Source organism: Acomys minous (assembly GCF_964271855.1).
Source record: "Acomys minous genome assembly, chromosome: 1".
NCBI classification, from domain to species: domain Eukaryota; kingdom Metazoa; phylum Chordata; class Mammalia; order Rodentia; family Muridae; genus Acomys; species Acomys minous.
In genome coordinates this window covers 12,069,425-12,096,885 of record NC_140483.1, presented here as the reverse complement: position 1 = coordinate 12,096,885, position 27,461 = coordinate 12,069,425, and the positions used below count along the sequence as shown (strand labels likewise).

Here is a 27,461-nt window from a genome sequence, read left to right as displayed (position 1 = left end):
CGCTGGAGGACTGCGCTGGAGGACTGCGCTGGAGGACTGCTCTGGAGGACTGCTCTGGAGGACTGCTCTGGAAGACTGCTCTGGAGGACTGCACTGGAGGACTGCTCTGGAGGACTGTGCTGGAGGACTGCGCTGGAGGACTGCGCTGGAGGACTGCTCTGGAGGACTGCTCTGGAGGACTGCGCTGGAGGACTGCACTGGAGGACTGCTCTGGAGGACTGCTCTGGAGGACTGCACTGGAAGACTGCTCTGGAGGACTGCTCTGGAGGACTGCTCTGGAGGACTGCTCTGGAGGATTGCTCTGGTAGTGCCGGGCAGGATAAACTCGAGAGGAAACATGAAAGGCAGGACCGCAGCTTAGGAGAGACTTCAGTGAGTGAGCATGGTACAGAATGGTGACCCGGAAATGTACAAGAATTTACCTCAATGTCTGGAAGGTCATGAAAAAATGTACAAGAATTTAACTTCAATGACTGAGGAAGCCTCTCAAAAATCAAGGTATTGTGTGAATCAAAGTTACATGTTCAGCTGGGCGGTGGTGGCGCACGCCTTTAATGCCAGCACTCGGGAGGCAGGGGCAGGCGGATCACTGTGAGTTCGAGGCCAGCCTGATCTACAAAGAGAGTCCAGGATGGCCAAGGCTACACAGAGAAACCCTGTCTCGAAAAACCAAAAAAAAAAAAAAAAAAAAAAGGGGGGGGGACATGTTCAGCTGTTCTAGTGTATATGGAAGTACAAGAAAAAGGATATTAGGGATAAAAAATGTTTACTCTTTGTAGGACTACTGTATCATTTCCAAATTTGCCACTGTTAGATATTTAGATGGCACATTTTTCAGAAGGTGAAAATGCCTCAGGCTACTTTAACATGCTTGGCCTTGAGGGATGCTCTTATTTCTGAGCTTCCTCAAGTGAAGTCAGTGACAATCTGGGTAATAACAAAGAGTTGTCCAAAAGATTAGTCTGGATGCTGAGGGAAGTTTTGTGTTCTGGTAGCTTCTACTAAGCTGAATCCAAGAAAAGTATCTCAATAAGATATGAGCCAAAATGTTATGGTTCATATCCATAAAACCACATTTTTAGATTCTCTTTACAAATTACACATTACTCAGCAAGCCTCTGTAGGGTAATTATACCTCAGCGAAAGCATATTTGCCTAAGTTCAAATCAGATGCTTAATTTATATTCAATCTAAAATTGACTCCTTATTAGCAGGCCAAGGCTTTTATTAACTAGAGAGCAAAAAGTATAAAGAGGGGCTGGAGAGATGGCTCGGTGGTGTGTGTCTTTCTAAGGACACAGGAGACTCATAACCAGTTCTAATAGGGATGTCCTCTTCTGGCTTCCATGGGCACCTCATATACACAGTGCATAGACATACATGTAGGCAAAACACCTCATATACACACTGCATAGACATACATGTAGGCAAAACACCTCATATACACACTGCATAGACATACATGTAGGCAAAACACCCATAAGCATAGAATAAAATAAGCATAACATAGCATAAATGCAACCACCATTCCTAAACTCCTGCTATTTTATAATCTAACAATTTTTTAATTTTTTAGTACATCTACATTCAAGGTAGAATTCACAAAAAATCTTCAATATTATTCCTCTCTCTTTAATTCAATTTAAAAAGGACTTTGGAGAAAGGAGTTAAAAATAATAAAAACCCACCGTACCTCACAGAATCCCAAAGTGTAAGTGATCCCGTGCAGCTGTTGCACTGTCTTCATTTTCCCTGTAAGGAGGGGGGCTAATGTGACCTCAGACATCTACAGAAGCTCTCTACTCACGCTTACAAGAGCAGTAAGGGGTAAAACTTGTTTACGTTTTAAAAAACATTTTATTGATTCTTTTTGAGTTTCACATCATGCACCCCAGTACTACTTATCTCCCTGTCCCCTGATATCTGTTCTTCACCCTTGCAGCTTCCCCCTCAAAATAAAACACACACACACACACACACACACACACACACACACACACACACATGCAAAACATAGAAAATATCTCATCGTGGAAGCTGTGTTATGTCACAGTGTGTCCCACAGTATACATCTTTCTGTCACTACATCTTCACTTGCAAATGTTCATTGCAATGAGTCATTCATTGGTCTGGTTCGAGATCGCTGGCTTCTGTGGCACCATCAATACTGGGTTCTTACCAGGACCCCTCTGGGTTATCCTGTTGTTGTCATCCTGTGTCTTGGAGGTCCTCCAGCTTTGGATCAGTAGGACTGGCTCTTTCATGCATCCCAACTATTCATAGATGATATAGATTTGGGGGTGGGCCAGCTCATCCCCAAATTTGGAACTGGGCCTGGGTGGGAGATGAGCTGGTCAGCAGACCGGCTATCCCTTACCTGCCTCACCAGGACAAGCTCGAGGATAGGGTCAGCTCTCCTGCCTCATGCCCTTGGAGTGGACGGACGCCTCCAGAGCCAGCTCCACTGTAATGGCCAGTTACTGCACAGGGCCCACTCTCCCAAGTGCTGTAGACTGTGAGGAGATAGGCCAGCTCTCCCACTCTCATAACCTTATGGCCTTAGTCATCAGGACCAGCTCCACTCTGTTTCCCAGGTAAGGTACAGGGCCCACTCTCTTGAGTGCTACAGCCAGTTAGGGAAGGGATAGCTCACATGCTCTCGTGATACTGGGGGGCTTAGCTCTCCCAACTGCCTCAGGTGACAAAGGGCAGGGGAGCAGAGAAGATCTCACCCTCCATTGCTACCTCATAGCAGAAGAGTGAGCTAGCTGGGCCAGCTCTCCCTCCCTCATGCCCTGGGGCTGTCTCATCCCTGTCACCTACCACCAGGGCAAGCTTTGCTGTGCTCTCCTGAGCGCAGTCACTGGTGAGAGATGGGGCCAGCTACCCAGAGAACCATGGGGAGTGAGGGGTGGGGCCAGCTTTGTACTCTCTGTTCTCCCTCCACAATGTTTAAGCTGCTCCACTTCTCTTTCTGTCCTATCTGTCCGCCACATACTTGCACACTGTGGTGGTTCCCACTGCAGCCTGGCCACACAGTTGATGGACCACTGGGTGACATCATCAGTCCGCACTGCCAGGTGGCAAGTGGGTATCTACAGCCCTGGCTGTGCTATAAACCAGAAGGCAGGTCTGTAGGCATCTTTCCCTGGCCACACCATGGGGCACTGCAGATTGCAGGTCTCTCTGTGTTTTCCTCTTCCCATGATACACTGCCTGGATTTGATTCGATTTGACTTGAATTTTATGTGTCCTCGGCATAAGGTAGCTTTGGCCACCAAGCCAGGCATCAAGTTAGGATGAACAAAGGACTGCCATCTGCTCTGCCCCTGACTGATATAAGAACACCACCACCACCACCAAGTTGTCTCTTTGCCCACTGCCAGGGGATAACAATTTATATTTTTAACTAAAAAATTAAATTTATAGGAGATGGGGTATAGTTTAGTCACAGAGCATTTTCCTTGCTATATGTGAGGCTCTGGGTTCAATTTCAGTACATTTTACGTCCCCCCCCACCCCTGCCCCATAATTAGCTCAATGGCTGTCAAGAGCTTTATCTAAGCAACATTCAAAGGAAAATGCTTAATAATTTAGATAAAGATAACACTGGCCCAGAAGGAAACTCTTCCCCATCTAAGTCTAATTAACATGGGAAACAAAAATCAACTGAGCTGAAGAGACTAAGGACAAATGGGAATGCTCTATCAGTGAGAAAGCCCTCCCTGTGCAGAGACGCACGTCCTCAAGATGCAGTGATGTCACTGTTGACTGCCAGTTGGGCAGCCAAGCTAAACGGTTTCACTTTATATTCTGTGGTGCTGGGTACTGAACTCAGGACCCTGTACATGCTCGGCATGCACTGCACCACTGGACCTCACTCCAGCCTCTAAAATTCTAGGTTCATTGCATTTTTCTCCCCTAGACAAGGTTTCATGTGGGCTGAGTCTGGCCTCAAACTCCCTCTGCAGTCAAGGCTGGCCTTCAGCTCTGCATCCTCTGCCTCTGCCTCTCAAGTGCTGGGATCCCAGGCATGTCCTACCAGGCCCAGCTTTATCTGCAATTCCAAAACCACTTATATATACTAGCAGAAGCCAAATGATGAGGTCACAGTCTTTAGGAGCATAGTGTAAGGATGCTGTTTTTAATAAAAAGATCACAATGAGAAGTCAGAAGACCTGTTTCCAACTGAGCTTGAACCTCTCTGCCTTCAATTTCCTCATCTGTAAAATAAAGAGTTGGATTAAATTGTTTCCATGGTTCTTTCCTGCTGTGAAATTCTATTACATTCTGCTCTGGAATTTTAGACAATTCAAATCACTCTATCTTCTGTCTCCTGGGAAGTATTTCAACACTGCCAGGATAAAAGCTGCTGAACTAAGCACCTCAAATCAAACTCCTGCGTTAAACATTTCATGTGCATGTCAATAGAAACCCCCCAGGCTTAAAACTTCTAAGTATATAAAGTAAAGATTTAATGGGGAAACAAAGTTCACTGAAAAAAACATAAAAACAAAACAAAAGACCTCAAAACGGAAAGGAGAGCAGAGTCCCCAGGTGCTAACTTCAGATGAGCTCAGAAACTGGGGAGCAAGTGGCATCCAGCACAGATGGAAACTGGTGAGCTGGGAATGCCTAACACTTCTGGCGCTTGCTAGAGCTGGAAGCACTATGGAAAATAATGCCAGGTTATTAAAATGCTGGTGAGGATTGGCTGGCAATCATCTGGCTTGCCACCTCATGAATTTCACAACAGCAAAAGTCAGAGTGCTTTAAGATGAAAGGGCTTTTTAAATTTCAAAAGCATTTGTTCTGAGTTTCCCATCTAATGTCAGAAGACCATATATAACTTTTTTCCTTTTTTTTTAAATTATAAAAATGTACCTTTGGTAGACTTTTCATTAAATGTTTTTGTCCATTTAAAAATATGAACCTTGACCCAGTGGCAGGTGCTGGCTGCCTTAAGCATGTGCAAGGCCCAGGCTGGGGTTCAGTCCCCTGAACTGCAAAAAGAAAATAGGAACTTGAATTTTTAAGGGAGGAGAAAAACTTTCATTCAAAGGTATTTTCTTTTGTTATCTGATTATAAAATACATACATTTGTTTTCTGAAGTCTGAAAAATGAGGACTGTTATAAAGGGAGACAGAACACTCACCCATATTCTCACACAAAGCCTGTGACTTCCCCTTGTGCCCAGTTCAGACACTGAACACATGTGACCAGGGCCTCAGGGCAGGCATAGTGAGGCAGCACTCTGGGTTATTATTTTCCATATATTTCAGTTCTTATGAGAAGCAGTTGCATTAGATTTGCTATAATTTATTTCAGTCACACAACTGCAATCACATTACTTATCTCTTAATTTACATATATTTTCCTTATTTAAAGTAATCTCAAGTTGCCAGGCAGTGGTGGCTCACACCTTTAATCTCAACACTCGGGAGGCAGAGACAGGCAGATCTCTGAGTTTGAGGACAACCTGGTCTACAGAGTGAGTCCAGGACAGCCAAAGCTATGCAGAAAAACCCTGTCTCAAAGAAACAACACAACACAACAACAACAACAACAACAACAAAAGGAATCTCAAATTACTGCTATGACATATGACAACTCTGGCAAATACTTCTAGTTAGCGACATGTGCAATAATTATTTTTAAAGTGTGAGTGTGTGCCATGTTTTCTCCTTCTGTGGGTTCTGGGGATTTAACTCAGGTTGTCAGGTTTGGTAGCAAGTGTCTTTACCCCACTGATCCATCCTGGTTGCCTGACACTTTGTAACATGGCTCTTCTGACACACAGTTAAGTCCTTTCGATAGCTATATTCTTCATAACTTCTGTGACTACTTCCAGAGCTCTTTTTGACCTAAGGTTAGGTTTCCTCATTCCATTTGTTGGCGATCTAAGCCAGCCTGAGTCAGGGCTTACCTTCAGCACTGCCTTGTGGTAAGCGAGAAGAGTAAGACCCACCAGCACTTCCACAAAAGCACACAGGAATCGCATTCTGTGGCACAGCCATGGGCCCAGGAGACAGAATTGCCGGGGTCTGGCTGAGCTGTGCTAGCTATGGGCCATGGTCTCATGCCACGTAGTGAAAGTTTTTCACTTGCACTTAGTCACTGGTGGGGATGCATGCGAGCCTGAGGCTGGCTTTTCCGGACTATAATAGGAGCCACAGACATCTTCATGTTACTTGGTGTCTGTTTTGTTAGCCAGACTTGGGGAACTGGACTTAAACCCCAAGTCCCTTTAGAAATTACAGTGTTCTCAGTCATAGACCTAGGGGAGGGGAATAGGGTGAAAGTGGGAAGGAGGGATGGAGGGAGGGAGGAAGGGAGGGGGGGAGGAAAGGAGGAACGGGAGGATACAAGTGATGGGATAACAATTAAGTTGTAATTCAAGTAAGTTAATTTTAGAAAAAGAAATTATAGTGTTACTCTTACATCTATACTTTGAAAAGAACTTCAGTTAAATTAATTTAGAAAATAATTTCAGACCAGAAGAGACTACTAAGCAGGCCATGAGCCAGTCACTGGGACTTTAGTTCTCCATGGCGCGTGCATGCTAAATCACAGCCTGGAACAAAGATCCTGAAGGAACTGTCAAGGCCTCTGAGCTTGATTCCCTAACAGGGCTGCAGGAACTCCCACATGCTCCTCTCATGAGCAGACATTTCCTACAAAGGAAACTCACGCAGGGTTCCCAGTCAACCAAGCATGCCAAGTTTTCCCAGACCTATGTTACAGGATGAGGTACGGGAGAAAAAAGGCTTATGACTCTGGGCTCCAGGGCTTTCCTTTGTCATAAACGTTCAAATCACCCTCCCATGCCTTCTTCCCGACCCTAAACCTGACTCTCCCATCTGGAAAGTTTAAATCTTTCTTCAGTCTTGGCGTGCTTGTCTCCGATCGCCTCAGACAGAGATGGGAAGATGTATGACTGCCTTCCCTGAGGAGGGCTGCCCGAGCACAGCCTTCTATTTTCTCAGCAGTATTAAATCATTTTTTTTGTCATCTCCCCTCCACCCTAAAATTCCAACTCACTAAGCACTTGCTGAGCAACTTTAAAAAAAATCAAGAGATATAATTTTCTGCTCTCAAGGACCAAATAGGAAGATGAGAGGCTGGCGGAGATACAAGTAGGGACAAGAGGCAAGAAATGCACTAACATGCTCATGTCACAAACTATTTTCCCACCTTGTGAGATTCTAAGATCAAAATGCCGATCATTTTACCATCTTGAAATCAGGGGGAGACCAGAGAAGCTACTGGGAGCAGGTGAGGCGGCTGAATAGGGCCTGTCCACCAGCCTCTGCACAGTACTGGCCTGTCCATTGCCCGGGAAAGGCCAGGAGGGGGAAGGGAAGCTGCGGATGCAGATGGAGCTCCCGTGAGTCCACACGCTTTCCTTTACCCTCCCACTCAAGTCTTCAGACGAAGGCACAAAATTCAAGTAGAGTCTGATGGATGTTTACACACTCACACAGCTATGCTGCCACTGTTCACACCACATGACATTTTAGCACCCACAAGCTCCCTGTGCCTCTTCCTAATCAATATTCACATTTTGTCCCCAGAGAGCCAACTTGAGGATTAAATCATCATACACTTGATTACTTACTGTATTGTCTTTTATTAAGAGGAAGATACATTTTTAAATAGAACTGTAGATCATTAAGCTTGGACTTAAGAAAATACATAAAAGCAATCTGGTAATGTTTTTAATGTCTGAATAGGAAGTGAGACTTCACACATATTTTCTCTTGTAGTTTTAAGAAATACCCAGTTTGATGACTTACAAGTTACAGACCTTAGATCTCTACTGAACAATAAAATTCTCACCTCACACACAGAAAACACACTTATTACCACTAGCATTCAAAACCCATTGTGTGCCCCACAGCACCACACACATGAAGATACAGGATGCAGAATCAGGAGGGATTCTTCCCCAGGGTCCGGATGAGGTGGTGGTGTCAGGACACTGTTTCCATGACCCAGACGTCACTAGAGTGCCTAAGGCACATTACCTGTGTCTCACAGTTATTCTATGATCTGTGTGATCAGTGGGATTTCAGTTTTGTGACCTCAAGAATGAACGTGCGTGGTGCCTACAGCACAGATATGGTTCTTATACTCCTGCTGCAACTGAAAAAGTTATAGCGAAGATTCTCTAACATGTATGTGACACACAGTATTAGGCAGAAGGGGTCAAAGCCTCTAGAAAATGCTGAGTTGTTCAGCTCTTGGGCATCTTTTTAAAAGCATGGTTTTATTATGTCAAAATTTAGGCATCAAGTAAGTGCATCTAATATGGGGGCTTCAATTCAAACAGACCTGGACTCACTTTCAGGTTCTACCACATATTATTAACTATTGAATTGATAGTTAAAATATTATTCAATTGTTCAGTCCTTAGTTTCTTCTATAAAGTGTAGATGACAATAAAAGGACCAAATTCCTTGGTTTATTTTCAAAATTGTAAAATATAATATGATGTCTGGATGCAATAAGGTCCCAGTAAGGTCATTAATAATGTCATTATATATTTAATGGCAACCTTAAGCCATTAAAGCCCAATCATTTTACCAAGGACATAAATAGTGTGTGACCAAGTACCATGTCATAATCCTTAAAAGTTTTAAACTGAGACTATTATACAGAACTGTGGACTCTTTTAGAATATTTTTGGTAACAAACTTTATTATAAAATTATTAGAAAGGTCATTTTAATTACAAAAACCACAAATTAAATAAAGGAGACCATAGGATAATTGAATGTTATGTAGTCTGAGTCACAAGGCTGATGTACCACTAAATATTCTCAGCAGGTTCTGTGACCATATGTAGTCAAGTGCATTTAAAGCAGAGTCTATTCATAGCTGGTTATTTTTACGCAAAAACTACATACCTGTGGATGAGTACCAGATATACACCACTTCAAAATGCTGACCTCTTCCTACTTTGAAACCCTGGTGACACACTTCCAATATTTCACTCAAGTACTTCTGCAATAATTTAATTTTTAGGACACTTCATAATAATGAAATTGCTTTACGAAAAATCTTAAACAAAAGTCTTAGATTAATTTTTGCTGGGTGTAAATAAAATATTTAACCTCTAAACAATATAATCATAAACTCTTACCCCAATACTGAACTGATTTCTTAATACCTGCCTAGCGCTAGTTTATGATGTGTCTCCAGTGGTCAGGAGCTGCACTTTAAACACACAGAGTCAGATTCTCTTCCCAGCTGACAGGAATGCGCCAGTGTACAGCAGAAAAGGAAGCACGTGTTTCTGCTGAGGGGAAGAAACACCAGGAAGACAGTCCTGCTGCCAGGCTGCTTTCTCTTTCACATGCTTCCGTTAAAGTTCACTTGAGAACTCCGTGGCTACTGATTACCTGGGCAGGGCTCTCACCTCCAATTTCGCTATTTTTAAATTGCAATTTCTCCCTAAAGCCATTAAGAATATTACTGGGAAGATGTGCTAGAAGGCTATATATAGCAAATGAAGCAAAAATACAATAAGCCGACAAATATCAGATCTCCATGCCAACATAGACAAAAATTAACGGCTGAAACTTCAAAACGCCCCTGGCATCTTGAGGCATGGCAGAGAAAATTGTGCGGATCTGCTCAACAGATGTCAATTACAAACCAATCCTGGCAACCCATGAAGATACTGTTATGGTATGTTCCAGAAGAAGAGTTATTTGTGCATAAGGCACATGATATCTGGCTCATCTACATGGGGCCAACCCACCTTCAAGTTTGTACGAGTCAGATGATCTATACCGGCTCAAACCACCCTCAAAACTTGTAAAAATGAGATGCACATATCAGCCTCAGCTCAACTTGGGGTCAAAAGAAACTTTCTCTTGGGTTCAGGAGATGAAAAATGAGTTTGCTGCCAAGTCTAAAAACTCCCTTTGATCCTCAGGACCCATAAAGTAGGAGAAGAGAACGGACCCCTACTAGTTGTTCTCTGACCTCCACATTCATTGTGATGCATGTGCACACACACACCACACACACACACACACACACAAACACACACACATACATACACACATAAGCATGTGCATGCACACACACAAATCAAGTAAACAAACAGAACTTTCTCTTATTAGTTGAGTTTGGTCCCAAGTAGCAAGCAAGGAATGAGACTATTTTGGCCAACAAGAAAGGAATCCTACATACAAAGTACAGAGAAATGAAATAACTGGGAGCCTTGAGGAATAATTTCTTTGTATGCTATTAGCAAAGTCTTTCCCCTTAAGGCAATCTAAGACCTTGCATATCTCTGAAAGGTGCCTATTCTACAGTCAGCTGACAGGTGATGGAAGCAAGCCATGGGGTATTTATTTTTAAACACACTGGATCTTTACACTTATCACAGGGACAGTGGAAAGCATTATGATCAAAACACCACAGGATCCTGTTCCTGGACAATGCACACCCAATAACAATCTAGGAATGTCTATTTACCACCAATGTGAAAGAACTTGCTCAAAACAATTAGAACTCTAAACCTGATTAGTTAAAAATTCGTTTTAAAGATAGTACCTTTGACATTCTTTTTACACTCAAGTTAATATACATAAATTAATTGGTTATGAAGTGATGCAAAGCTGTACTAAATTATAAAGTACTTACGCCTAAGCCCAAGCCTTTCTCTGCCAGACTCGCTGTGAATACTGTGCAAAACAAATTTAATGAGTGCATAATATAGTTTTCTTAATATGACATGAATAATAGTCATTAATAAGAGACCCAAGAAAAGGCTGTGAGAAAGGCAAAAAAGCCTTGTCACACTTAAGTAAGTGCAGAGTGTGGAATGCTGAGTGAAGCCTGTAGTCCCCAAGCCAGAACATTCACTAGACACTAATGCTGCTCACTGGGAATTTTCAGCTGGGTAAAAACCAACACCACAGGAGCTCAGTGTGGAGTCTAACCATTAGAAAGAAGTCCTGTGATGACGAAATATCGCGTTTAAGGATATCTTTCCCAAGTACTCCTTCATATTGAAGCCGCGTTAGCTTCTGGTGTGCTGTCAGCAAATCACTGCTGACAGCACGAAACCAGAGCCCCACACTAACGCTTGAGACCCAGACTACTAGAAATCACTATAATCAAGACATCTTTTCCTGCTGCAGCTCCCCACTGCATGCAGAGTGGACATCGGTAGTCAATTTCTGATTAAACTTCTGTCCTGGAAGGACCTCCCCTGCTGGAGGACTCTGCTCTCAGGCTGGCTGTCCCTGCACCACAGTTGCCTGTCCACATCCCCTCCCTGGACCAGCATTCAGAAATGAAAGCAGGATGTTGTCTAGATGCTGGGAGCAGTGGCCTGCACATGTACCTTGGACTCCTCTTCTCCTCACTCATGAGGCAGGGTTGGTTGGTTTTATCTTTTTACTTGTTAAAATGGCATACTTTTATGTATAAGTGCTTTGCTTACACGTATGTGTGTGTGTCCTGCTGCCTTTGGAGGCCAGAAGAAAGCGTAGGATCCCCTGGGACTGGAGTCACAGGTGGTTGTGAGACACCAAGTGTGTGCTGGGAATTGAAACAAGGTCTCTCCTGGATCACTGAGCCATCTCTCCATCCCCTGGTTGGTTGTTTTCAGAGAAAGCAGTGCATTTGGGATGAGGGGATTTAAAGGACCAGCCTAATTCTCAATATTGAAGTATCACACCACATCACTGAGCTTTCTACATAAAGCACTTGATTGGTGTCCAATTATCTATTTAGGTCTTTCAACAATTAATATCTGCATGCCTACCAAATCCCAGGCCTCTTGCTAAGTCTTGAAGACACAGAACAATACAAAAATGATTTTAAGAACTTAGGACAATATTGATCACATGGATTAGAAGTAAAAAATTACTGCATACAAAGTAGTCAACAATAAATGTATGTTGTTATGATGGTTATAAAACATTCAGAGTCCGCTGTGTCAGGGGAGTAGTATTCTTGGGCTAGTTGTTGTAGATTCAAAGTTGAATGTGATGAGCATCTTGTGACAGACGCCACAACTGGCATATGTCCACACCAAGGAACCTGCCAGGCTGAGGCCATTCCTGATTTAATTCCTACAGGTCTCTGTCACCCATATTTTGAGTACCTGGCCAGTTGTTCATGTTTGCAAAGCCCTTCCCATTTCTTGTAAAGCTTGCTCTAAACTCTCCTATGGCCCTATCTCCTCCTTTAGGGCTCATGTGCCCTCTAAGCCTTATTTTGTTCCGTGAAGCCACTGGTGATTTTTGCCTAAATCATTCCTTTTTCTAAGACCATAAGTTGTTGGATCAGTTGACTAATATACCTCCATGAGGTGTTTTAAAAATTTTAAGTTTAAGGTTGTTTGTAATATTTTTTTAAAAGTCTCAGAAAATCTTTTTATTCTTTCATTCAGCATGTATTTACTGAGCCCCAAATATGCCTCTGGCACTGAGCTAAACTTTAAACTCCTAAATGCCAAGCAACCAGTTGAATATATAGTCTGTGTTAAAAAGCATTATTCTGTACAGTTAATTTTACTCACAAGAGTGCCAGTATAGCAATCAAAATTCTTCTATAAATGTTAATTTTATAAATTATTTTCAATTCTACTTAGCAACACACTTAGGTTTAGGAAGAAGGAGCAACCATCAGCAGCTGTGTCTGTCTTGGAATCTGAGGAGTAACCAATCCCGAACGCCTCACTGTTTGCAGAGTATCTTAACATGTTTCAAAAAATTCAACCAAACAAAACCAGAAAACTCTGAGAAAACTCGAGCCATACCGTGCCCCACTGTGCTCTGGACCTAGAAAATGACTAGCAACAACACGGAAAACACAGAGCATATCTCCTTCATTTCCAAGAGCTGGGCTAAGTTATGAAATAAAACCGATTTTGTTTCTTAATATTTACCATTAAGGCAAAGGCTCACCAAGACTCAAATTCTGAAACGCATTACACACTGTGCAATGCATTCCGTGGGGCAAAACTCTATAAAATATGCTCATTTATAATATAAAGAACTCTAAAAGAACTCCCCTAATAAAATAAGCCTTTGCTCAACCTGGCTGCCAAACTGACTGGCTTTGGCAAGCAAGCTTGGAACATTTTACATATTATAAACATTATCCCCTTTAAAACAGTCAATTTGACTATGTTCAGGAACGTAAAAATAAACCCTGGTTTTGGTAAAAATCAAGATGAAGTCTTACCAGACTTCTAACATAATCTATAACTATCATAATCTGATTATGTAATTGGTAGAAAGGCTCTGAGTCGTTGGGCTGGGAGTCTTTTCAATAAGTCTTTCTCAAAAAGCAAACTAGTGTCCCTCTTTTTTCCTATGTGGATGGAGTAAAGTGTGTAATTTATGTTTAAGAAAGAAATGGGGCTCCATGCCTTCATTTAAGCCAGGGTGCAGTACGGCTGCCTTCCTGAAACACTGCCAACAGAAGGAAGCAGGTAACGAAGAGCAGCAATCCAGCACGACTATGGACAGAACAAAATGAGAGAAGAGAAGAGAGGGTGAAGTCTGGTACTAGGCCTTGTACCAAGTATAACTCAGCTCTTACTCCTATGTTCACAGGACTGGAAACTAAGGCAGAGATAGTCAATATTTGTTAAAACCATCAAGCTAGCAGGGAGCAGAGTCAGGCTCCAAACACACTGAGCATCTTCCAAAGCACAGGTTTTCTCCCCGCACATAGGGGAGTCGCCGTCTGGTGGCACCAACTGTTTCTACAGCTAGATGTACTTGGCTACTCTACACACACAACTACAGATCATGTGCACTGATGCTTTTGGTTTCTGAGAGACAGCAATGACAACATGCAGTGGCTTTTGTGGGACCTGTGATCTCCAGATTTTGAAGGATACTGTTTATATGTTAAATAGTTTCTCTAATGTAGTAATTTGGTCCTTGAGATTTTGAAGATAATTTTAATCATTTATCATTCCTTTGTTATACAATAAACAAAATACAATCAATGTAATTCCAATTAAGTTGGCAAAAAAGGGGTTGACGCTCTCAAATATAACTGGTTTTGTGCCAAGGAGAGTATTCAGTTGGTCAATTGCAAGCATGAGGACCTGAGTCCAACTGTCAACATGCATGTGAGAAGCAAGTGTGGTAATTTGCTGCTGTGGAGCCAGTGCAGCTGTAAGCTATCCAGTAAGCTCCAAGTGTGGTAGTTTGCTGCTGTGGAGCCAGTGCGGCTGTATGTTATCCAGTGAGCTCTATGTTCAGTGAGAGAGACTCTGTCTCAAAACAATAATGTGGAGAGACTAAGGAGGATGCCTGGTAAGAGTCCTGGCCTCCACATTCACTTCCCGCCCACCATATAACTGGCTGCTATTCTGTGTCATATAAGTTCCACTTGCTGCCACAATTGAAAAAGGATCTCAGTTCCTTTGCGGAGCCAGGTAAGGCAGCCTGGCCCACTAAGATATGCTCTAACGACAGGAATGACCGTCATCTGTGCTGTCTAGCAGAGCCACTTGCCATAAGGCTACAGAATACTTACAATGTCACTAGTGTTCCTGAAGAATCAAATTTCCAGTTTTATTGGCTCTAACTGAATGACGTAGGTCTAAAGACTACATTTACCCCTTCTTGTAAAAGCTGCCTGCCAAGGGATCCTAGAGATGTCATAGTTTACTTCTGGAAATGACGACAGACAACTCTTTCATAGTAACTTTTTACTGGTATGACAGGAAAAAGGATATGAACTTGTACAAGTTTCCATATTATATTAGCCTGACTTACACCTCTGTAATAACACTGTTGCTTAACTTCTGTGCTCCAAGTAATATCTCAGACACTCAGGAGGAGAGCATCTTAGCTGTAGTCAGCCTTGGCATCCAAGTGTCCTACCCAATGCACACGGCCCTCCTGCCTCTGAAGCTGGGAACCAGGCTTTTAGCTCTCACCTGTCTCCCGCACCTACTAGTAATCCCTCAGTATGCATTTGCTAAGTGGGTGAACAGGCAACCTTTGGAGTTCTCACCCAGCATCTTAGAAAAGCATTTGGGTTGACTGAATGACGTGGCAAATCGAAGCCTCTACAGTCCATGGCAGTGCCACGTTGATGAAGTGCGCAGAACAACTTTTGCTCATATTTCTTGGCTAAATCGAATAGCACTGTCACCAGGGTGGACACCGCAGACTGGACCAAAGCTGTATTGTTACCTGAAATGTTACAATATATTTTACTTAAGAGAACGTGAGTTAAAGGGGTGGAACTTACCTCTTTTAACATAACACAGGAAGTCTCAATTCTTACTTTTTAGAAAAAAAAAAAAGTCCCTTCATAGACAGTGACTAATCTCTTATGGGAGAATGAAAATAAAGCCTCTCAGATGGCCAGAGACTGGCAAACCAGAAACTGAAGGAGAAAGAAAACACAGGGGACAAAAATCATGCCACTGTAAGCATGTGGTGGTTGCACTGTTCAATTAACTTTCAGGGAGCTGATGCCAGAGTCCAGAGCCCTCGGATGACAAGCACTGGTAACTCGGCATCCGTTGTAGTTCCTCCAGTGTGCTACACAGAACTTTCAAAAGTAATCATCTGTCTGGGGAAGCACCTTCACAGAGCCATTAGTGCACTTGGGGGGTACCCCAAACACCACAGGTTCACATAAAAATGAGCATATGGCCCAGTCAGGTATGGAGTGCTCTGTCAGCATCAAGAGCCCTTCTCTGCAGCCAAATCAAACGGTAAGTAACTGACATCACAATTGCTGCTGTTTTTGGATACAAAATTCCTGAGCAGTAATATCATGTCCCTTTCACTTTGATATGGCAGGAAGCACAAGTGAGGACTGGAAAGTTGTTTCAACTGTGTCCTGTGAGGCGTCTTCAGCCTCTGGGTGATGAGCAGCAGATCATTAGTGCACAGACCGTACACAGCACAGGCCGCACTGCAGTGTAAAATCAGGAAAATGTCACACAACCACCTGGAGCAACTCCTTTCTCCCCAAATCCTCCTTTCTACTCCTTTTTAAGTACACTTTTTTAAAGGTTTTAAAAAAATAGATTTAAACTTCAAACTTAAGTTCCTTCTGCCTTGGCCATCTGAGTTCTGAGGTTACAGGCAGGCATATGTCCTATCCCACCCATACCTTATGATTTTATTCTTATTTTACAAGCACCCTCCATGCTTTTTCTCTCATTATTAATTCCTAGCCATCCTGCAAGGCTCACACAAGTTACATTTTTGGCCAGACCTAAACTTTATTCGCCTCACTGACTGCCCCACGTCTGAGCTCCCAGAAGTCTTTGCTCCATGCAAAAGCGCCTTCTTCACAATGTTCTATTTACTTTATTTTGAAGCCCTAAGTGATTGAATGAGCAACCCAGTTTAAGACTTGCCAGCACAGGCTTTATTCTGACAGGGAGAGACTATTTCCTGCCTTTCTTAATTCTTTCCTGTCCTCAACTAATCACGTTAATTAATGGTTGAACAATTGATATGTGGACAAGAATCTACAAGTGGAAAAATGTGAAGCCTTAAAATAATATCTTTGAAGCTACTTTATATTCAGTGATAAGGGATATTAAAATAGGATATACTAAATGTAACTCTTGCAATGATCTTAATTTTATTAGCCATAGAATTAAGAGAATTTTAAAAGAAATAATGACACACAAATGATCGGCACAGTGCCCTTACGGCGGTCAGTCAAGGATGAATGAGGACTTGCCCAGTGGAAGGGGAAGACACGGGAAGATGCACAGCTTAAATAGGTAGAAATGGGTGCGGCCGAAGTTACCATTGTCTATTTGATTGACCTCTGAAAACATTCTTATGGCTTAAGCACTTTATAAATAAATAAGAATGTTAAAAAAATAAAGTATGCAGCAGGCAGGCCAATTTGTAACATAGATGCAAACAGCACTAACAATCAGAAGAGCACTTAGGAGCCTCTATCTCGGCACCGTACCATACGGCCATCAACCTTTAAAGCATCTGTTGTGAAAATATGAAGTCATGAACACGTCTTACATATCAAATACTACTTCATGTACTGGTAAAGGACAACATACATTGCTGCCAGTACAGCACAGAGATTTAGACATGAACAATACATGTTAGAGGCCAGCCTCTAGGACAGTGTCCTAAAGAACAGGGTGGGATAGTTGATATAGGCAGAAGGACGGCATACGGCATTCTCATGTTCAGAATCCCCTTACCCCAGCTAAGCTGCTCTTACATAGCAGCTCTATCGTCTGCAGGCGCTCTGTGGACATTTTACTGGTTGGGGAAGGGGAGGGAGCATCTGGCTCAGTGCCTTGCTATGCCATGCCACAGCAGAATTCTACAAATAAATGCCTGCTAGGCTGAGGTCTTTTGATATAACCCCTAACGGCACTACTGCTCAATGTCACTGGCAGGTATTACCCAGCATCACCATGCTTTCAAGGCAGCTCAAGGGACAGTGCACGCTCTCTCTGTCTCTGTCTCTCTCTTTCTGTGTCTCTCTCTTTCTGTGTCTCTCTCTTTCTCTGTCTATCTCTCTCTCTGTCTCTCTCTCTGTCTCTCTCTCTCTCTCTCTCTCTCTGTGTGTGTGTGTGTGTGTGTGTGTGTGTGTGTGTGTGTGCGCGCGCGTGCGCGTGCGCGCTCGCGCAAGCAGGCATTCATGGAGGCTAAAAGTGGGAACTGGTCCCCTTGAGCTGGAGTTATAGGTAGCTGTGAGCTCCCCGACACAGATGTTGGAAACAGAACTTGGGTCTTCTGGAAGAGCAGCAAGCAGTCTGAACCACTGAGCCCTCACTCCAGTCCCTGACCTCACTCTGTTACTGATCTAGCCCTCTGGCCCACTTTAATATCATGTGTCACCTAATTCCAAGGTCCTGGAAAACCCAGGCTCTGTTGTTCATGCAGGACCCCTTTCCTATCTTCCCCATCTCTGTGACTGGTGTTATCACTCATCCACCTCCTCAGACAATAAAAATCAGTTATGTTCTAGACTCTCATCTAATGAATCACTGAATCCAACAAAGTCTACTTGCTCTAGAATCGAGTTCTTTCTAAGTCATCACTGAAGTCACTGTCACTGCTATCTACTGCTGTCCACCCACCTTGGCCTGAGTCAATCTGCTCTGCACATGGAGGGAGAAACGCAAACCATACCATGATTCTTACCTGGGATACTGCACCCAAAAGATGGCTCCTCTCAAACAAAACACGTAAAATAACAAGTATCAGCAAGGGTGTAAAAAGCCAAAACAAAACTGAATTTTGTACACTGCTGGTGGGAATGTAAAATGGTACAACCACTATGAAAAGAAGAGTATGTGAGTTTTTCACAAAGTTAAAAACACAATCACCATAGACTCCATAGATATATACCCCAAACAACTGAGAGAGGGATTTCAGGTTCACCCCTGCTCACGGTCGCATGATTTACAGTTGTCTAAAGGCAGTGCCCGTCAGCAAATGAGTATATAAATAAAGTGCAGTAAATACATATGCCACATGCTATGACTTTGTTGAGTCTTGGCAACACACTATGTGAATGAAACCAGTCACAAGTGGACAAATACTGTATGACTTCACTCATATGAGGCACCAACGCTACTCAGATTCATGGAAGGAGCAGGTAGAAGGGTGACTGTCGGGGGCTGGAAGGGAGGAGAAAGGGATTTTTAAGGGGTAGAATTTCAGATTGGGAAGATGAAGCTTCTGGACTTGGGTGGTCACAATGCTTATTCAGTAACATGAATGTTTTAATGCCACTTAACTGAACATTTACTCAAAAATGTCTAAAATTGTATTTTATATAATTCATATCTTACACACATACACAGAGAAAGAAACAGAAAGAGAGACAGGCAGGCATATACACACAGACAGACACGCACGCACACACACACACACACACACACACACACACACACACACACACACACACGCACACACACCCCTGTAACAACTCCCCTTTGGGACCTGGACTGGCTCAGCACTCCTCTTACTACCTCTCTCTCTTCCACTACAGTCTAGTGATAGCCAGCTATGCTGGAGCTGGGCTCACCCTGCCTGCAGCTCTTTGCTTAGCTGTTCCTGCTGTCTGCCAGACAACAGCCTCTGCTCTCTCTCCACTGGTGTGTCTTCAACACTGTTGCTCCTTCTTGGTAGAACTGATCATTGATCATGATACTATAGCTGTTTATTTGATTTAACTTTCCAGTAGTTCAAGACTTGATGAAGGCAGAAAAGGTATCTCATTCTGTTGAGAATGACATCTTTGGTGTGGGTACATATAGTATCCAATATATATATGGAAAAACTATGGGAATCATTCTCAAAGCAGAATAAGGTATAAAATATGTATATTATCCTCTGCCCAGGAAATCAGCTAGCTTTGCATTAAGACCTAAAGGAAAATCCACAGGGACAAGTCTAATTGTCCTATATATACCATCTGCAGTAAATGCACCATCACTGTAGGGTCCCCAATGCTAATCATGGGTAGTGGCAAGCTTAGTCACTTGCCATCAGTTTGAGTTTTAATGGCATTTCACTTAAAGTGCACACAAACCTTTCATTCCTTCTGAATTAGGCAATGAACAAATACTAAGTAAAATCCAGAAACTCTTGGCACAATCAGGTCCATTGAAAGTACTGGTTATTTGCCCAGAGTTTTAACGCTTAAGACTTATTATATGGAGCACAGCTTCAACAGCGTCAGAATGTGTAACTAGCTGTCTCGCCTCACACTCTGTAACCAGATATATAATTGATGACTTAATCATATAAATACTTATGAGTATGTAATTTTAGAACCTACTAGTTACAGAGCTTAATTCAACATGGGAAGAATCCAAATCTGATTATGCAGCCCAGAGCTGTTAGGACAAATCATCTAAGGCCTAGCTTTGGGGAATTCCATACACTCTTTAGAACACTGAGGCGTTCAAATCTGACACAGAAGTGCACTCGGAGCCCACAGTACACACTGCAGAGACCCTTCTCCTCCCTCCTCACACTCTTTGCCTTTTCTCACACCCCTGTCTCTCCTCCCTGTAGAACTAAGACCACCTCGACGACCTGCAAGACCTGACAGTGATGGAAACTCTTGGCATTCCGGACCTGGCTCTTAGCTGATGGAGAGCCCGCTGCATGTGCCCAATGGATCACAAGTCCACAAAAGAAACAGAACAGTTACATACATCTTTAAGACATTAGGCTGAACAAAACTTGCCAGACACAAAAGAATAAATGTGCAGCATGACTGTGTGTGCACATGGGTCCAGGGACGGTCCATAGAACAGCCACAGTTTGTCCTGCAGTGAGAGGCAAGGACTGGCAGGGGCATGAGGAAGTTGTCTGGAGTGATAGAAATGGTGCACATCATACTGAGATGTGGACAACACTAGTATGTACCCCTGACAAACCGATCAAAGTGAGCCTTAAGCTCGCTCTGTGTGTGTGTGTGTGTGTGTGTGTGTGTGTGTGTGTGTGTGTGTGTGTGTATAATACCTTGATTGTAAAGGGACTGTTGTTCCCTTTCTGGTTCATCAAAAATCACACGAATACTCTGTTTACAAAGAACTTAGTATTCCCTGAAGCATACCATGAGTACTCACCTGCAGTGAATATGACAACTTCCATATGACAAGCACTTCTGAGACCATATAGAAAAGAAAGTGGGTTGCGGCACGGAGAAGGAAGGCTTGATAGTGATGGCGGATCTTATACCACTTTTCAATTTACCAAATCTAAAAATGTCTTAAAGTTACACGCTGCACACTGATCGGCTCTGTCTGCTGTGGAAGGGCGTTACTATACAATCACTCACAGAGGAATCAATTTTAACTTCCTTTTCATACAGGTTGGCTACTACCAATAATACAACAAGGAGAGTCTTATTTGGGGAATTTCACTACAAATACAACTCATATGTGCAGTAACAGAAGTTGCTAGCTATAAAACTCTTTATTAAACACAAGCCCAGCTGGGCCTCCTAGCCTGCCTCAATACATAAGGTAGAAAGCAATCGAGAAAGCCACCTGACATCAGCCTTGGCCTACACACACAAGTCCCCAGTCACATACTTGTATCTATGCCACACACACACATACACATACAGAAAGCCAATGGACAGCACACATATGTCAGATCCATTATATTTTAGTGGGCTTCATAAAATTCACAATAAGTGTTTGAATGAGTTTTATTTCCTGACCATTATTTCCCCTCTTTCTTGTGGAGAAATCAACAGAAGCTGTCATGTCCATGTGAGACTCATTTAATGTTGAAGGCCCACAGGCCTGATGTGTACTCACCTGATGATGGCCAGGTGCTGCTGGACAGGTTGATGTTGGAAATGGTCAGGCCACGGGTGATGAAGGCAGAAAGATGGCGAGGGCTGAAGGCAGTGCGCAGCCTGATATACAGGTGAATGGTTTGGACACAGAGATGCAGAGTATTCGGAATGTGGCTGCATGCAACACGAGGCCACAGCAGAGGCTGCTGCACGGCCAGCCTCGGGATGGCACTCTTGGTGATTGTTATGGCTGGTCACAGGGTGATGGTATGGACAAGGGTGGCAGCACTGAGCTGACATCTGAGGTGTTCTCTGGTTGTCTAAGGGCAGAAAGGATGACTTAACTGTGCCATTAAGTTGCAGGCATCCATTTGGACTTGCTTTTGTTCTTGGGGCTTCTCGGGGTGGGAACTGCTGGGCTGTGAGGTCTCCATCACTGGGGGTGAGGGGACTAGGGTTGGTAGTGCTGGTTGAGATGCTGCCATTGCTCAGAAGCATAGAATCACTTCCGCTGATCACAGCCATGCTCCAATTTCTTGGCCCTAGAAACAACAAAGATATAAAGCCATCCAGTTCTAAGCAGGCAGGAAAAATATAAATAAGGAAGGCATGTAAGACATCTAAACACAGCTCTTGGGAAATGAGGGTTCCTGTAGGAGTTATGAGCCAGCCTCTGCGAGGGGCCAGGCACCACGGAGGCCACTCTGTTACCTCGTGTCTCCCTCTGTCCTCACTGGCTGCTTTCTCTACTCCACCTTTCCTCTCAGTGCGTGATGTCTTTTCTTCCCAAAGGAAAGAAGATAACACCTCCCTTCAACTTTTCCGCTGTGGTACTTGGGCTGCTACTTTAGGAGTGATGAGTGAAATGAAGAGTGACACGGAAGGCAAATGTGTGTGTATGTTAAAATAACATAAACAATCTTAAGGTCGGTTTATGTCTTAGAAAATTCTCAACAATTTAAGATTTCTTTCTCTAAGTCACTTGAATTTCCCAGGAAGAACAAGCCTATTGAAATATACTTAGCTAACAATTCTTACAACACATATTAACATGCATAAAAGTTTTTTCCTTTAGGCACCCCATAAAAGTTGTTCATGAGTTCACTTTCTATGTTGTATACAGTAGGTAACATCTGCACAAGAAAAATGATATTGTGAATGAGATTTACTTCACATTAAGTTTTCTTAGATTCTCTTCCCCCCCGCCTTCCACCAAAGGGCCCAGGACTTCAATGTTCAGGAAATCCCTCACACAATGACAGCACCAGGAACACTTGTGTTCGGTCAACATGTAACAGCAGAACTAGACACCTTGACACCCCACCCAGCGACCTGAACCACCCAGCCCATTTGAGCAATATACACGGAAACAAAATCTGGGGATTTACAGTAAGACTAGTCATTCCACTCAGGGACTCCTTGGCATCCTAGAGCAACCTCTCTCCAGTCCCTCGCTGTCTCAGACATAGACAAGAGTCAAGATGAGTAGCCTCTTTTCTGTCTGTGTGAGCTCTACCCTACCTGGGGAACCCAGGTGCAAGCGGCCGGTCCCACTTTCCCTCGCTGCGTCAGCTCAGCAGGGGATGTTCTAAGGAGTGCCTACTGGTGGAAGCCATAAAGTTCCCACGCAGCTACAACCCACAGGATACTCAACACACTCTGATGCAACGTTACCATCATTAGTTTAATATTTATCTCTCAGATAAAAACCCTCTCACACCCGTGCACCCATGCATAACCTCAACTAAACAAACACCACAAGGAAACTAATTATACATTCAAGTTGTCTTTACAAATTGTTGTGGGAGAAAAATACTTTTTTTAAACCTTAAAATATTTTAACACTTGTACACATAAACTCAAAAGGTCTAAAGGTCTTGCCATCATTAGTCCTGCCAGTTCCAACCTCCTTTTCTAAAGGCCATTGAGAGAAATAAATTGTGATTATGGTATATGAAGTAGCTTTCTCTGTCACAAACTCACTCTTGGATAAAAGCATCCAGTCTCAGCACTCAGATAATATCTGCAACACAAAACAATGTGAATTCAGTGTATCATCTCAAGGCGGGTCTAACTGAGGTGACTGGCCAGAGCTGAGGGGTCGGCCACCACAAGGCTATCTGCCATCTCACCGCCACCCACTGATGTTCCTGCTGGGAAAGAGGTCAGCCTCACACTTACTGGTTTTTTTTTATTAATTTATTTGTATTACATCTCGATTGTTAGCCCTTCCCCTGTTTCCTCCCATTCTTCCCTCCCTCCCACTTCCCCCTTTCTCCCCTCCCCTATGTCTGTGATTGAGGGAGACCTCCTCCCCCTATATATGCTCTTAGAATATTGAGTCTCTTTTTGGTATCCCTCCTCTGAGTACCGCCAGGCCTCCCCATCCAGGGGACATGGTCAGAAAAGGGGCACCAGAGTTCGTGTGAGAGTCAGATCTCACTCTCCACTCACTTACTGTTAACAGAAAGATGGGGTGACGAGGAATGCTCCTAAACCAAGAAAGCATGAAGAACATTTAAAGAAGCTTAGCCTTTTTAAAAAGTTAACTGAAGTTTAACACCTGTAACTGCAGAGTAGAAGGTAATCACTAGAGGAGATCTTGTGGGGATGCCCCAGAAGCCTTCACTTTTCCAGCTACCACCTGCACTCCGGGCTACCAGGCTGCCCGCTAGGCCTCTGCACAGCCAACTCTAACAAGATGTCGGCTGAGCTACATGACAGACGCACCACGAGGACCTGAGGAAGGCACGTCTGCTTTGCTGGTTGGTTTTTAATCACACCAGTCCATTGAGATTGCATGTAAAGTGGCTCGTTTCTCACAGTTAGTGCAATCAATCCTTCTGACTAGTTAGTCCTACTACTTCCCAGCAGAGCTATTGGCTGGGCTCTGCTAGGAAGCATATAGAAACAGGCATCTAAAGTAAGCTCTGAAGTAAAACAGGGCCCACGATTACTTGACATCAATTTGTAATGCTCTCCAGAGTACCCTAGAAATGTCCCTAGATTCTCTGATTTCTACCCAGTTTTCTTTCTTCTAATTAAATCTTCTTGTCTTGGGGGGGGGGGGGCGGGGCAGGGGTGATGCTTAGTTTTCTATATAGCCAGAATCGCAGCGAGCACTCTCCTTCACTCGTACTGTAATGCACCACCTGTCGCTCTCTAAGATTTAAATGTTTGTGTGTTCCAACGGAGGCACTTCATTTTACCAAGTAATTTTTTTCCCTAACTGTGATAAAATGCAGCTTTGCAAATGCTATTTAGGTATGCAACCCACTCTGTAACTTGGAGACTTCTTGTAACAAAGCAGGCACCAGTGGGTAGGGCAGCATAATGTACACGCAGACCCCTGACTGCAGTTGGGGAGAATGGCATGCGCCTTCTCTGATTCAGTTTCTTTAATCATAATCATAAAATGGGAACAACCAATTAGATTTATAAGTAAATAAAACACATAGACAACACAAAAACAATACAACTGCTTTAAGAAATGTCAATAGCTGTATTGGTACACGGGCTCAGATGAGCAAACTAGCAAAGCCGCAGTCTGAAGTTAGGAACTGACACTAAAACCCATGCTGAGAGACCAGAGACAAACAGAGGAGGGAAAGTTGGTCTAATCCTAGGACGGAGAGGAACTAACAGCAAATCAGTGGAAGAATATATATATATTAGTTCTGTGGAAGGTAATTCTAGAAGAAAACATTAACCATTTTCCATATGACAAATACTGTGCTAAATTTAACAGTGTGTGATTATAAACAGAGAAATAACAGTGTTATTGTGAAACTTAAAGGGCAGTTTTGAGTCAAACTACAGAATTAGCTTACAGAGACAGTGATGTTCAAACTAGCATGCTCTCTTGAGAGCGTATCCAAAGAAAGCTCTTTCTCACACCGAGTCTGAGGGCCCAGACCACACATTTTAGTCTCACTCTGCAGGAATCTGATATGCCAGTATCACTCCATTAAAAGCCACTGACCTCACACCCACTTCAGCTTTCCCAGCAGCATTTGTCATGTACTGGGTGATTTCAATATGTAAAGATATGGAATGTCATGCTTTCCAGTTTTAAAGACCAAATTGTGTTTTAAGATGGCAACTGGGAGATCTGTAATTGAAAAGAAATAGCACAGTAGGCCTGAGTTTTAAGTTGGTTCTGCCAGCCACTAACCGAGAAGCTAGCTCAAATTACCCCAGTCTCCCTGTCTCAAAGTCCTGCTTTCTTCTTAAATTTGTTTGAAATGAAAAGTGATATGCCTTTCTAAGACAGCAACAGGGCACTACTTAGAACATTTGAGCTATCTTTATCTTCTGACCCATAATTCTACCAGGGCAAAATATGTATTCAGATACAAATGAATAACGTGCATATCACCAGGGTCTGGGCGACAACACTTTAAAGGTGAAAACTGCAAAAAACTTAAATTACAATCAACAGAGAACTTAAATTCTGCCATATCTGGCTAGTTATTACATACAATAGAAGAGAATGAGTCAGCCTGGCGTAACGGTAGCATGTCTAGAATCACAGGCCTAAGGCCTGTGGCAGGAGAATGGTGAATCTGCGTCATCTGAGCTACATCCTGCCCTAAAACAGACAAACAAAACAGAGCACACAACAAAACTACAAAACAGCAAGTTAGATCTGGATGTGATGGGTGGTATGAAGTCAGTGGACACTGTTATGTGCAAACAAAGCTCTCTGCAGACACCTATACTGATGAGAATCAGTGTTACGGCCAGGGGCTGCAGCTCAGTGGTAGAGAACTTGCTTGTGTGAAGTTCCAGAACTGCCAGAAACAGTCTATGTGGTTAAAATAAACCTGTGTGTGTGTGTGTGTGTGTGTGTGTGTGTGTGTGTGTGTCTGTGTGTCTGTGTTGTGCATGTACAAGTCTGCAGGGTCACCACAGTTTGTGTGCTTAGAATTCCATCCTATAAAATACAAAGACCCACACTTCAAAGACAAAAACGAGCACATAATTGAAAATCTTACTAGTAATCATGATATGATCTGCCTGAATTATGAAAATTTATTCATTAATACAATATATACCGAAGTGTGCTAATAACACAATTCATCTGAAGATGCAATGCAATTACACAAGTGGCTTCAGGAGCACAAATGCATCTAAAGTACACAAAGAACCATGCAGCGCCTGCTTGGAACTGGAAATCACAACTTCTAACCCGGCCAGAAAACTGCCAAGCTAAAGTCTAAGTGTACTGTTGGAGAAGATACACAGACCCAAGCATTTACCACAGGAACCACTTAGTGAAGCCATCACTATCCTTAACAAACACAGAGCTCACAGCCTGAAGGGCAGTGCCTTCCTTGCCATCAGCAGCGTAACAGTGTGCCTCTCTGTTCACATGCATCAGCTCACTGCAGTTGATCCCACTAATAGCCTTCAGGAAAACAGTCTATTTTGCAAAACAAAACTTGATATAAAGGCTAAGTAGGGTGCCCAGAGTCACATACCAATAATGAGTGGTGAAACTAGGAAGGCCGATGCCAAGGTGGGGAGCTTTCTCCAGAACTACTTTCTAAAATCTCAGGGGATGTATGTTGGAACAGCTGCCTCACCAGGCTCACAGCACTAAATTAAATGATTAAGCCTGCATTCCATTTTGTAGCCAATCATGTTTTCAGAAGAGGGATGCTCCCTAGAGCACAGTCACAGATTAAAATGTCGGATGTTGGCCCAGTGCCTCCAAATGCAGGGGATATGTGTAAGTCAGGTTCTGACCATCCACCCGGAGTGAGCAACAGTCTCCAGCAGTGTCTGTGCTGCTAGTCCTTGGCAAATATTCTCCAGGTACAGAAAGCCTCCAAGAAGGCTGTGAGGCAGCAAGGAACGAGGCCTAAGTAACAGCAGGAGAATGCACAAAGCAAGAGGGGTGAACAAAATGGCTGAAAAACAAAGAACCATTTTTCTAATTAGGGTAGAAAAAGAAAGACATTTTAACAGAAGTCCTAATTAATAATCAAGTTTAATTATGGCTTATATCAATTTCCCCAAACTGTGTCATGCCCAATTTTGATAAAATGAGACAGGATTTGAATCTCTTAGGTACAACTTATACATAAGGAACAAATTACTGTGCCTCTTTTTCTCCAAATAGAAGATAGGCACACAAAAGGGCTTCAAGTCTTTTCACAAAGGACGCAAAGGCAAACTGGGAA

General features: G+C 43.1%; 1 protein-coding gene across 10 annotated transcripts in view; it reads right to left on the bottom strand.

Moving 5' to 3' along the window:
- DISP1 (dispatched RND transporter family member 1) overlaps positions 1–27,461 on the bottom strand; it is a 140,359-nt gene that overhangs the window by 27,146 nt on the left and 85,752 nt on the right. For 8 of the 10 annotated variants that reach the window (XM_084800381.1, XM_084800380.1, XM_084800378.1 and 5 more), the window contains one exon: positions 21,293–21,815. The exons of 1 other annotated variant lie outside the window; for it this stretch is intronic. In XM_084800381.1, coding sequence (XP_084656507.1) covers positions 21,293–21,798 — 506 coding nt within the window. In that variant the 5' untranslated portion in view covers positions 21,799–21,815. Of the gene's footprint in view, positions 1–21,292; positions 21,816–27,461 lie in introns of those variants that run through there. One more of the 10 variants, XM_084800387.1, reaches the window with a different exon arrangement.